The sequence below is a fragment of the Megalobrama amblycephala genome, linkage group LG3 (assembly GCF_018812025.1).
Source record: "Megalobrama amblycephala isolate DHTTF-2021 linkage group LG3, ASM1881202v1, whole genome shotgun sequence".
NCBI classification, from domain to species: domain Eukaryota; kingdom Metazoa; phylum Chordata; class Actinopteri; order Cypriniformes; family Xenocyprididae; genus Megalobrama; species Megalobrama amblycephala.
The window spans coordinates 12,157,623-12,171,991 of NC_063046.1; the positions used below are offsets into that span (position 1 = coordinate 12,157,623).

At 38.8% G+C, this 14,369-nt stretch overlaps 1 protein-coding gene across 3 annotated transcripts in view; it reads left to right on the forward strand.

Moving 5' to 3' along the window:
* The first annotated feature begins 2,332 nt into the window (after positions 1-2,332).
* Positions 2,333-14,369, forward strand: part of svep1 (sushi, von Willebrand factor type A, EGF and pentraxin domain containing 1) — a 93,197-nt gene continuing 81,160 nt past the window's right edge. Inside the window, exon 1 of one of the 3 annotated variants that reach the window (XM_048183900.1) lies at positions 2,333-3,549. In XM_048183900.1, coding sequence (XP_048039857.1) covers positions 2,905-3,549 — 645 coding nt within the window. In that variant the 5' untranslated portion in view covers positions 2,333-2,904. The remainder of the gene's footprint in view (positions 3,550-14,369) is intronic. The other 2 variants (XM_048183899.1, XM_048183901.1) reach the window with 2 other exon arrangements.

Genomic DNA, 14,369 nt, shown 5'->3' on the forward strand with positions numbered 1-14,369 from the left:
AATTATTTTATTATAAATGTTTTATTCATTTAACAATAGCACTAGCAAGCCTGCATGTATTAAAGTATTTAGCAAAGAGACTCTCACTGTGCTGAAGAGAGCACAGCCACAACTTTTTAAATTAAGTAATATATTGTCTTAAAGATGTTCGGCCAATCGTCAATCTAACCACAGGCTCTACTTTTCAGCACAATGGTAACCCCAAAAACTCACACATACCAGAAAACCTTTTAAATTCCAAAATTATTAAACATTAACAGATCACCCCCTATATTAATATTGAGCAAAACATGAAATAACACTTAATTTAAACATTTACTCTCCTTTAACAGTCAGAAGGAAAGCATGCTGGGAGCTAGAAATCTGCTGTAACTCATTCCGTGAATGTGTGTATATTTGTACATACATTCACATTTATATGGGAACATGTATGTGCAATATATGTACACATTAGTCAAGTCAAGTCAAGTCAAATTTATTTATATAGCGCTTTTTACAATTGGTAATTGTTAATTAAAGGATAAAACTTCATGAATATTACATGTAATGCTATTTTTGTCTTCATTTCTATTTATTTTATATGTATCAATATAAAGCCATATGGTCAATGCATATATTACAGTATATTATAAAATATAAGCACTAGTTTCCCATATATCGAAATGTATTATGTAACATATTGCATTATATTTTGCAGTATATTCCCATATATTTTTGTTCCGTAAGGGATGACAGCTTTACACCTTTTTGTGTGGGCACGTGCTAATAAATCACTCCTGGTGCAAAAATTTAAGCAGCTTGGCTTGGTTTGATAGCTTTTGACCTTTCATATTCCACTTGATCACATTCCAGAGCTTTCAATGGGGTTCAAGTCTGGAGTTTGGGCTGGCCAATGCCTGCCTTATTCTGATCTTCTCTGATGAGTACAGTTTTCAGCTTTGCCCAACATATGGTCCTCTAATGGTTAGACAGAGACATGGAGAGGCCTACAACCCACAGTGTCTCATACCCACTGTGAAATTTGATTGGTGATGATCTGGGGGATCTTCAGTAAGACTGGAATCAGGCAGATCCATCATTGTGAAGGATGCATGACTCAAGCCGCATACAAGGTTTTCCTGGAAGAAAAATAGCTTCCTTCTGCTCTGACAATGTTCCCAACTCAAAGGATTGGTTTTGCAAAATAGTTTCACTGGTATTTATGACAAACACTGGATTTCTGTAAACAACTGAATAACAAGTTCCCTTTATTAACCTGTAGAGGGCACTATTCTACAATTTTTAAGTTTTTAAATAAGACACTTTGCTTTGCCAAGCCTGAGGAAAAGGGCTTGCAACTCTACTGTTAAAATCAAATGCATCAGAACAAGTATAGATATGTTTTTTTTTTTGAGATCTGTATATTTAAATATGGAACAGCAAATTGCTTAACACTGATGTTATGAGCAATTAAGTGTTTTGTCCCTCTTGTTTGGATGTCAAGAATGTGTCACCACCACATCACTTCTGCCAATCAGATGAAAGACAGAAGAAACAGGACACTATTTACCAGTCAGGGTGGATTTACGGTTCATGTGTATAACTAGCAATATGTGTGTAGGCTACAGTATATCATGTTGGCATGCAGGTTGAATACATTAACAAATAAATACATATATCTAGATAGATAGATAGATACACAGATACTTACATATATATAATGTATGTGTCCCTGTAAGAAGGAAGCACCAGCTGCTTGGACTTAGCAAGCCAAACACCAATGTCCTCTATTGCTGTCAGTCACAAAGTTCACAGTTAACTTTATAGACAACACTTAATACTCAGCATGTTGTTTCAGTCAAGAATCAGTAGCTCTCTGTGCTATAATCTCACAATACTGCAAATCCTTGTCTGTTTTGTCCTGTCAAAGCAATGACAGCTGGGATTCTTCACAAGTGGTGTTCATTTGTATTACTTTAGTAAATACAAGTTTTAGCCTGGCTCAAAATGCTCTGTTATACAGCCAAAATGTGGCCAGCCCACCTAAAACTGCGTTAAGCATTGGGACTTTGTTTTGGTTACAGATAAAAATCACAAAAGAGAGGAGGAACGAATAAAAGAGAGAGAGAGAAGGGGGTCAGATCCTACTTGAGATTTCTCTCCCCACAAGACCACCAAGAGAAAACAAGAGGAAGTAATAAAGACTGGAGGCTCTGCTTACAAAACTTTCACGTGACATGTGGACTCTTAATATAACGTTGCTTCGATTTAAAACCTGTTAACAGCTTTTCTGCTTGTCAAATTGCGATGCTTTTGTATCCATTACATGCTTGTTTTGTCTACAGCTCCAGCCATTTATTCTCATTAGCAGATGGCTCTCTTGATATCTGCCTGGTGGTTTGGTGAGAGTGTTTGTCCGAGAGCAGATGAGTGCCAGACATATGGATTTGATCAACAGGCCCCGTGCTGATGTTTTCTTTGGGCATGTTGACAGGCCGATAGACAAACGTCTCTCTCTCTCTCTCCTTCACACACACACACACACACACACACACACTTATTCTCTCACAAAGGCATTGGCTGACAGACAGTCTGGAGTGCTCCAATGACACACAACCAAACCCAAGCACTCCAGGACAAGCAGAGGAAAAAGAAAGAGAGAAGAGGAGAACAAGTAAGGAACAAGAAAGCGAACGGGACGAGAAGAAAAAGAGAGAGACACTCACGCCTCTGACTGCCCATTTTTTCCTCCTCCGCCGCTGCTCTCTCCCTCTTCCTTTTCACTCCTTCCCTCAGTCTCACACCAGCACACACACCCTCTCTCGTTCTCACCGAACTTTTTTTCACTGTCTCGCTCTTCTTAAATGATTTTGAGAGAGAGGGGAGACGTATTTGGAGGGTGTCTAAAATGCAGGAGCTCCACAGATGCCTGAGACCCACGGAGAAATAGGAGACTCACTCTGCTTGGAAGAGATAGAGAAAACAAAAGAAGAGAAACAACAGGAGGACTGCAACAAACTTGCACCACTATTGGACACTGGTGTTTGTGTCATTAACATGGTGACGCTAAGACTTACATTGACTTTAAGGTTCACCTTACTGCTTCTGTACTGGTCAGGCTGTGCCGGCTGGCCGAGCCAGGCTCAGCAGCTTTCCCTACAGGCTCTGCGTCAGGCGGCCCAAACCCGGCAAAACCTGTCTGAGAGTGCAGAGAGCAAAGTAGAACGTCTTGGCCAGGTTTTCCGAAAGAACGTGCGTCTTCTTCGGGAGCGGGGAGGTTGTCTGGATCTGGTCTTCCTCGTGGATGAGTCGTCCAGCGTGGGAGCTTCCAACTTTGGGAGCGAGCTGCGATTTGTGAGGAAGCTGCTGTCAGATTTTCCGGTGGCGCCTGAGGCAACACGTGTAGCGCTGGTGACATTTAGCTCCAAGAGCCATGTGGTTACTAGAGTGGACTATGTGTCCGCACCCAAAGCCCACCAGCACAAGTGCTCGCTCTTCAGCAAAGAGATCCCCTCCATCACCTACAGAGGAGGTGGCACCTACACCAGGGGGGCTTTCCAGCGTGCAGCGGTAAGAGCAGCTGTGTAATCACATTGTTTGAGTTTATGGATGTGAGAAACAATTTAAGTACTAGATGAAACACAATATTTAGAGGCAATAATGAAAGAAGAAATAATGAAAGTAATTGAGTCGGGGGTGGGGAAGAGCTGCAAGGAACCATAACGGTCAGTGTATCATCTAGATTGAGTTGATGAATGTTCAGGCATTGATTTATGTTGAAATTATTCTACATTCTTCAGTTGCTCTTTAATGTTCTTTAACAAACGGATGAATAGATAGCTATTGAATCTAAATCACTGAAGCACATTTAGCAGAAACAGAACTGCAAAGTCGAAATGATGGATGAACAACACAAAAGTCTTCATTCCTGATAAGGTACTTCCAGATGTCATCTCTAAGTTAACACCACAAGGTTTCCTGTGCACTATAATCTGGGAAAGATAACCACAGTGAGCAACTATCTATGCAGGACTGTCTAGAACTGTAGGTCACTCTTTTTTTGTAAAAAAACAAAAACAAACAAACAACATTAATGCCATGTAGGTTGGAACTATTTGAGAACTTCAGAATCCAGCTGAAAGCAAAAGATAGCAGCAGTGGCGACTCGTATCAGACAAACACATTTTTATTTTAACTTACCCTGTCTCACTTAACAGCAATGCTATAAATTGCTGCAAAATGATTTATTGCCTCGTCTTGCAGCCTACTGCAGCTTCTACTCCTTTTTTCCGTTACAAATGATTATGACGTCCGTGTTTTCAGACATTTTTCTTGTCCTGAATGACATTTGTGGTTTGAAAAATGGTTTCGCTAACCCTGATCTGCAAATGTATTAAGTTATGGAAGCACAGCAGGAAAGTGCTTTTGTTCGTATGCAATTAATTGGCATTGCAGTCAAACTGTTATATTTCATGACTTTTGGCTCCATCCCTTCAGTCTAAATGGCGTGGAGGTCTGGAAGCTTTTACCAGACAGATTTTCAATCTTTCAGAGCTGAGGTCGAAGGCCTTATCCACAGTTCTGCTGCCCAGCCGAAGTGCACAGAAAGGCCAACCCTCTCTGATCAGATTTGCCTTTAAGCAAGAACATCCTCAATTGCCAAGCCTTTAATTCATTTACTTTACTTGATTTGGAGAATGAGATGCTGGGTTGGCTCTAAATGCATTTATTTTCTAAGGCTGATGATGGATAAAGACTACATTGTGTAGTCTCACAAACCCAACATGCTAATAAACAGCAGGATGTTTAACCATTTAGCCTGATAAATTAAAAAATTTTAATTGAGGAAGCAAACAGGATGGAACAATTTCATTCAAATAGGACTCTAAATGAAATTAAAGCTTCAAGCAGTGATGAAAGGGCCCTCGCACCTGGGCTCACCGCCACCAGGTGGGCTTAGAAAAAACTGAACAGTGGGCGATATTCATTTAAGCGGATAAATAGATGAGAAATATGGCATTTTGAAGCACCACAGTTCCTGCTGCCAGCAGGTGGCATTTTGACTATTACTGAATATTGCCATGTAGATGTCTTCAGGCCATGATTATTATCAAACATGTGAAGATTGGAGCAGATCGGACATTGTATCCCTGAGTTACAACAACTTCCTGTTTCGTGGCGTTAATCGCATACATTAGCACTTAGCCAAGTGTTGCATGATTTAACATGTTTCTAGCATGTTTGGTATGTCATAGCATATACAAATGTGTTTCTGGGACTGAATTACAGTGCAAAGCATACCATTTCCTGTTGCCAGCAGGTGGCGCTCTGACTAGCTGAATATTGGCATATACATATCTTCAGGCCAGGACTCTTATCAAACCTGTGAAGTTTGGGGCAGTTCAGACACTGTGGGCCCTATCATACACCCGGCGCAATGCAAGTGTTTTTTGTTAGTTTCAGCCCGGCGCAGTTATCATTTTCACGTCCTGCGCCACGTTGTTTAAATAGCAAATGTATTTGCACCCATTTGTGCGCCCTCTGCTTGTTATGCCACCTGTTGGAGTTTGGGTTCCTTGCTGCTGTCGCCTTTGGCTTGCTTAGTTGGGGACACTTGACATTTGACTTGACATTTGATATTCAATAGTGCTTTGATCTGCCTGCATTGACACTATTCTTTAAGAGTTGCTGTGCAGCCAAAATTATGTACCAGTTATCAATGTAAAGCTGCTTTGATACAATCTACATTGTAAAAAGCGCTATATAAATAAAGGTGACTTGACTTGACTTATGCACACAAGGACGCACAGCAGCACACAAACATGCCAAATATTAAAAATAAAAGGATTACAATGTAAAAGATTATTATTGTATAAAGATAAAAATGCTTTGGTGGAATTCGTCTTTTCCCGTAATTGGTCTGCCCGTGTGCTTTAACCTCGCACACAAGCAGATCTGTTTCCTCACCATAGACGCATTTAGTTTTTCCGCTTGCAAATTCTACCTTGTAATTAGCGAATACGCCATGGCGTGAGCGCAACTGGCTTTTAAAGGGAATGGGAGACGAGTCTCTTGTTGGTTTATTGCGCGTTACGTCCAAAACACACACATTACTCATTAAGAGAACAGGGACAACCATATCAGACAATGCACCGGGCGCACCGACCATTTTCCCGTCCTTAAACTAGCAAAAGTGGAATCACATACATTAGCACTTAGCCAAGTGTTGCATGATTTAACGTTTTTCTAGCATGTTTGGTACTTCACAGCATATACAAATGTCTTTCTGGGACTGAATTACAGTGCAAAGCATACCATTTCCTGTTGCCAGCAGGTGGCGCTATGACTAACTGAATATTGGCATATACATGTCTTCAGGCCAGGACTCTTATCAAGTGCACTTGCGTCGTGCGCTTTAGACCATGAGCTTAGATCGTTAAAATAGGGCCCTGTATGCCTGAGTTACAACAGCTTCCTCTTTCATGGCGAAACATCAGACTTTGGCCGCCACGAACACGCCCTTAAACGAAAATTTAAGATCTTCGCAAGTTAACATTGCTAAGGCCTTAAGATTAGACAGAACAAGTATGATGTTGATCTGGTTAAATCTCTATGAGGAGTTAATCACAGTGTAAAACATGTCATTTCCTGTTGCTCACAGGTGGCTGAATATTGCCATATAGATGTCTTCAGGCCAGGACTCTAATAAAACATGTGAAGTTTGGGGCAGATCGGACATTGTATGTCCGAGTTACAACAACTTCCTGTTTCATGGCGAAACGTCGATATTTGTCAGGCCGCCACAGACACGCCCTTCAACGAAAACTCTAGATCTTCGCAATTTAATGTCACCAAGGTCTTTAGATTAGACTGACTAAATATGACATTGATCTGATTAAAGTTCTAGGAGGAGTTCGTACAATGTCAACGTCTGGAAATGTCAACGTCTTTTGCAAAGAAAATTCAAAATATCTCACTTCCTGTTGGGTTTACAGATTTTGCACCCTTGAATTTATCTGTAGGTATTAGGCTGTTACATGTGTCTACTGAATTTCATACCTGTACATGAAACGTAGCGCCAGTTTGCCACACCTAGCTCAGAAACCCATATCAGATATAAATTTTCATCAGTTCTGACACTTGTGCAAAGTTTCATGAGTTTTCAAGCATGTTTAGGCCCTAAAAAATATGATTCATTTCGGAGAAGAAGAAGAATTGACTCAGCAATTACAGTAGGTGCTCGGGCCCTAATAACAAAGCAGAATTAAAAAGAATTAAACTTAAAAAAGAAAAAAACTTTTAACAATGTTTACCTTAACTATAATGCAAAGTTTGTCAAGACACACTTTGAATGTTGGTTTGACAACATTTAGAGAGAGAGAGAGAGAGGTAGATAGGTAGCCAGCCAGCGCTTCCACAACACAATATGGCAATCTTTCTGTTCTTATGTAATTTCTCTTAGGTTCCCCTCATACTCCTGCTGCTTCTCCCTCTAACCTCAGTGTTTGTTTGCACTTAGTGGGCATCCTGGGTTGCCAGATCCCCAACTCCATTCCATTTGCCAAACTAGAGCAGAACTAGCTATCTATAAAACTTCTTTCTCTCTTTCTGGTGTCCTTTTGAATGTCAGCAAATGCTTTTAGTGCTTTCCAAATTCTTTGCCTGCTTTTCTGATCAGCCTCCATAGGGAGTCATTACATCGAAGTCCTTGACCAAATGGATTTGAAATTTCCTATTTCCGATGAATGCTTGACTCCAGTAGGATTCTTCCTTTTCCCAGCAGGGATTCTATTCAAAAGGGGAAGTCTATGGGAATTCTACAAGCACATTTGAAAACACACACACACACACACACACACACACACCAAGATACATACATATCAAGAGTCATTCTTTCTGACTATTCATGCCAATTTATCTCATGCAAGTAGTATGGAGGTGAGATAGGGATTGTTATTGTTAGCATACATCCCTACTACTATTTCATCCCTACATGACCCTTTCTCCTACAATCCCTCATCAGAAATTCCAGAGAATGTTTCTTTAAAGTGCCATTGACCCCTGTGACCTGTTTTTTAAAGCACATGGCAGCAGCAGCGTTACTGTCATCGAGTCTAGACAGATCAGCATGTCCAAATATCTCATATTGTGTCTGCAAAAACATCTGTCAGCAAGCCTCAGAATGTGCCGTGCAAAAACCAGGGACATAAAAGCAAAGAAACACAATGAAAGAGCTGGGACAGATGTCAAAAAACACAAATGTGATGTTTGGTGTTGATACAAATGCCTGGAAATTCACTATGAATGCATTACAGGTACAATATTTTAATGTCTACTTGGAGAAGATCACTTTTTTCCAGAGAAACCAATAAAGTAGTAATAATAAGAGAGAGGGAGAGCCTCTTTTTGGCCTTGCATGCACTAATGAAACTCTGGCACTTCCTAAGGCTGTATTTGTTTTATTAATTAAGACTGATTAGGGAGATCCTTATGAGAGACAGCCTGTACTCCACGAACCCTGATAAAACAGCCAGGAATGCCTTTAAACCAGCCTGAGAGCCACAGATATGTCTGCAGACAGCCAGATAAGGGCCATTCGGTCTTTAACTGTCTGAAGAGGCAACATGTTTTACAATGAATCAGTCCTAGTTTGGGGCTAAACGGCAACTCTGAGTTGTGTTGAAGGAACGGAGTGCTTGTAATAGCTTTGCATTCTTTACAGTACCTTAAAGGGGCTATATGTTGAATTTAGAAACCCTTGCTATTAGCGACACCGGCGGCGTTGAATGAACTTACTGCTCGTGCTCGCACTTGTGCACACATAACAAATAAAAAACTGAACGTGATTCAATGCCCTGATATACTCATGGCGAAGTTCTTTTTCATTCTTTGCTTAGAAGTAAAAAGATGTTGGAAATCCCTTTGCAGCAATATAGTAAAGAACATTCAGATGCCATCCACACTCTTCTTTCCATGACACATTGAACATTAACCACCTGAACATTGTATAAACATAAATTTCATGTATCATAGAACAGAAGAGAGGCTCTCAGGACTCAGGAGCTCACATAAAAGTAACATCCTTTTGATTTTCCCAGCAAAAAATGTCCGAGTCCTTCACATAAAAGTCATTCTACTACAGGCTTTCATAGACAACCTAAGAAGTCAGGGAACGGTCTCAGTTTCATTACAAGCTGTTCACACATTGGCAATAAAAAAGTGATTTATACATGAAAATTCTCATAGCCCCTTTGAAGGATAGCTCATCCAAATATAAAAATTGTCATTACTTACCCTCAAGATGTTCCAAGATTTTCTGCTGTTGAACACAAAATTCTAAAGAATGTTGGTAATCAAACAGTTGACAGTAGCCATGAGTATGACGGTAGCCACTGATGCATATGGAAGTCAATGGGTTCCATCAACTGTCTGGTTTAGAATATTCTTTAAAATATCTTCTTTTGTGTTCAACAGAAGAAAGAAACTCATACAGGTTTGAAACAACATGAGGGTGATGACAATGATGACAATTTTTGACAATTTTCCTTTTAAAGGGATAGTTCATCCAAAAATGAAAATAATCCTTTACTCACCCTCAAGCCATCCTATGTGTATATGACAATCTTCTTTCAGACAAACACAGTCAGAGATATATTTAAAAATATCCTTAGTCCTCCAAGGTTTATAATGGTTGTGAATGGGGGGGCCACGTTTAAAAAACAAAAAAATGCATCCATTCATAATCAAAGTAATCCATACAGCTTCAGTGGTTAATAAAGGCCTTTTAAAGTGAAGGGATGCATTTTTGTAAGTAAAATATCCATATTCAAAACTTTATAAATTCAAATAACTAGCTTCTGGCGGACAACCGTACACATACTGCGCAAGTCAACTTGCGCCAATGAGTAATCCTCTGACGCGATGTATGACGCAGGATGTAGGAGTATTGTAAGCTTAGACGCCTCTCACGGTTCAAACTAATAGGGCTGTGCAACAAACTCAAGCCCCTCTTCAATTATATATCGAAATCCTCTGACATTTCTCTTTTAAAATTTCTCATTTTAGACTTCTAATTCATGACTGGTGTTTTGTTTTGCTCTTTCTTCTGCGCCTCCACATTCGTCATCGCGTCGGGTCAAAGGTTGCTCTTCCGCCCAAGTTGACTTGCGCATTCTGCGTACAGTCGTCTGCCAAAAGCTAGTTATTTGAATTTATAAATTTTTAAATATGGATATTTTTCTTACAAAAACACATCCCTTTGCTTCAAAAGGTCTTTATTAACCCTCTGGAGCCGTATGGATTACTTTGATTATGGATGGATGCATTTTTAAAGGTGCCCTAGAATCAGAAATTGAATTTACCTCTGCATAGTTGAATAACGAGTTCAGTACATGGAAAAGACATACATTGAGTTTCAAACCCCATTGTTTCCTCCTTCTTATGTAAATCTCATATGTTTAAAAGACTTCCGGAAAACACTCGGATCTCAACATAACACCTACTGTTACGTAACAGTCGGGATCATTAATATGTACGCCCCCAATATTTGCATAATGCCAGCCCATTCGACGCATTAGACAAGAAAGGCAGTATTAACGGCTGGATCTGTGCACAGACAAGGTAAGCAAGCAAGAACAACAGCGAAAAATGGCAGATGGAGCAATAATAACTGACATGATCCCTGATATCATGATATTTTTAGTGATATTTGTAAATTGTCTTTCTAAATGTTTCATTAGCATGTTGCTAATATACTGTTAAATGTGGTTAAAGTTACCATCGTTTCTTACTGTATTCACGGAGACGAGAGTCGTTGCTATTTTCATTTTTAAACACGTGCAGTCTGTATAATGCATAAACACAAGTTCATTCTTTATAAATCTCTCCAACAGTGTGTAATGTTAGCTTTAGCCACAGAGCATAGCCTCAAACTCACACAGAATCAAACGTAACCATCTAAATAAATACTTTACTCACATAATTCGAAGCATGCATACAGCATGCATGACGAACATCTTGTAAAGATCCATTTGAGGGTTATATTAGCTGTGTGAACTTTGTAAATGCACTGTAATATAGTCGACAGCTCGTGTGGCAGATGGAGCGCATCTCTTAAAGGGGCCGTGCTGAAAAAATCAGTGCATAGTTAATGATGCCCCAAAATAGGCAGCTAAAAAAATTTATTAAAAAAAATCTATGGGGTATTTTGAGCTGAAACTTCACAGACACATTCAGGGGACACCTAGGACTTATATTACATAGGACTTGTAAAAAAACAATCTAGGGCACCTTTAAAACGTGGCCCCCCCATTCACAACCATTATAAACGTTGGAGGACTAAGGATATTTTTAAATATATCTCCAATTGTTTTCATCTGAAAGAAGATAGTCATATACACCTAGGATGGCTTGAGGGTGAGTAAATCATGGCATAATTTTCATTTTTGGGTGAACTATCCCTTTAATATATGTTATACGTTTACCATTCCCAGAAATTTCTTTTATGGCACCAATTACTGTATATCATCAGACACATGATAAATGCATGAGACAAGATAAAAAGAGGCTTATTGTCTGGGACACACATGTGATGGTAAAATGTAATGAATGCAATGTGATGGCATGAGAAAACCTTCATCTGTTCTTCATCCATCAATTGTCCATACTGCAGGGAAGCAAGAACACTTATAGCTGGGTAAAATTACGTGTTATGTGTTAATTACGTCTCATGTGTTATTTTTTTTGTCCACAGTAGGCAAAAATAACGAAAAAAATATATAATCACCACCTAATAAATTAAATAATAAAAAAGCAGGGCCATCACTTTTATATGGGTTTATAAACATGTATATGGGAGGACTTCCTCTGGTTCTCAAATGGTTTTAATCAAGGGGCCCAGGGCCCACTAGGGGGCTTCAGATAACTTCAAAGTGGGCCTCAGAATGACTTAGAATTATTTAAAATAATACATTAAAATAAGCTAAAACAAGTAAAAATCTAAATATTTTTTATTATAAATGTATACATATTTGGAATGACTGACTGGATATATAGCCAAGTTTTAAAAGTGTGATTTCTAGACATAAAAAAGTCCAAAATACCAAAATATTTTAATTAAGTAGAAAATGTGAGTAAAAATAATTTAAAAAAATCTTTATCCTTAACATTTATCCAGTACATCACAAACAACTGGAAAAGTCATTGGAACGTTTTGAACAATGGGGGGGCCTTGGAGTCAAAAAGATCAAGAACTACTGCTATAGAGACATGCTCATTTAGTAACCAAACACCCTGTAGCTACTGGAACATTAAGACAGAACATAATTATAGTCACAAAAGTTATATTAATTTGAAATAATTTGTGTCGCCTGCAGTTTCAGCCAAACTTTTAGTCTGCCCTCAGATTATTACCACTATTAACCAAAACACCAGGAGTGCCCTTTTCCACACCCTGAGATCTAAACACGCAAAGCACTTTGGAACATTTACACACTGCAAAATGCTTCAGCACAGTGATTAGTGGTAACTGGAGTAAGTCAAATATAGAGCAGTGGGGTTTCTCATTCTGAATGCACCACCAGGACAGCACAGTCTGCTGCACTGCCAAGAAATGCATGATATTATTGAGAGAAAAAAAGAAGAAAATAATAGACTAAAGACAGAGTTGCTGTTTATTTTAGCACTATTAATGGCCCCATACAATGAGGTAATTTCTGTTACAATGCAAGAGGTCACGTTTCTGCTCTGAAGCATGCGAAGATGAAAGCATGCTTTTTTCCACCAGCTGCAAACATGCACCACCAAGAGAGCGTAACATATGTGTGGAGGCCCACTTCATCATCCAGAATCACCTGCAACTCCCAGATGTTATTTTTGTTTTAGGAGACCACTGTGGCTTTGGGAGTCATAAATGGCAACGGGTGATGTCTGACAATGTTTCAAATTAAGAGTGTGGATCCAGGAATTTTGCTTTCATAACATACAATATAGGTTCGTAGGGCCAGTGATAAATTTTGTTGGCACAGGCCTCTGAAGTGAAATTATATATATATATATATATATATATATATATATATATATATATATATATATATATATATATATATATATATATATATATATATATATATACATACATACATAGGTAGGTATGACAATACCTATACCAATAGGTATGACAATGTTGATATGTTTGGTCTTGGTGGAATAGATCGCTATTGCTGTAGGTTATTGCTGCTGCTGCAGAGCAAGAACGAGACTTGCTACTGCCAATACATACACGACATGCTGCTGTGAGCAAGTAAGACATGCCGCTGCTGTACAATATAGCATACATGAATTTCCCATAGCAGATCTATACAGGTGGAGCTGGGAAAGGTGGAAAGGTAGAAGTTTCTGAACTGCACTGCTAAGGCAAATGATACCCAAGTATTTATAAGCCAATGAGCATGCAATCTCATTGGCTTTCCTGAAGAAAAAAAAAAATTGTGATGTTGATTTTTTATCTTTGATTTTTACTTTTTATTTAGGTACTTGTATAGCGCTTTTGGACAAAATAAATAAATAAATAAAGCAAATTAAGGGTGTCACATACCCTATTATTTTTATAAATGCTTGCAAAATGTGTTGTTTACCTCGGAACCTGCACCTGTAAATCTTAAATGGCAAAATGTGTGCAATTACTATAAGCACTATTATTATTATTACAAAGACTAAAAAGTTCTAGTTACATTGTTATTCTAAAACATTATAAGGCTGTGTCCAAAAGCTTAGGCAGCTGACTTGTTGCCTCGCTGCCTTATCAGACAGTGACTCTGCAGGCAGCGTTTGCGCATGAAGGTACCTCCTGAAACTGATTTTGGACAGACTTTCTGAGGCAGCATAACAGTTTAATGATCTACAAAAAATAAAGACAGCTTTGGTGATAGCAATTATTTAATTACTATTATAGTAATTTCTTGTTAGAAATTACATCAAAAGCGGAAAAAGTAGTCACAAATATACATTTACAGATAAACTGACCACAAACCAGAACTTTTAGATGCCATATTTATTTTTTTATCTCAACTGTCACTGAATGGAACAACATAATAACAAAGGCAGTGAAGGAAAAATCTATGCTGCCTTGAAAAATTGATCTGATGGAGATATCTCACCAGACAGGATGTGACACGATCAATGGATTCGGACGTGCCTTGTTGCCTTCCTACATCCGTACGCTGCCTGTGGAGGCAGCATATTTCCGGCTTTCGGACGCAGCCTAAATTTGTAAATGCAATAAATCTCTTAAAGAATGCAATATTTCAGAAGCACTATTATCTACTGTACAATTCCAGAGGCAGAACTTGTTAAAAAGGGCCCTCTTCAAAGGCACCTGATCTATATACCAC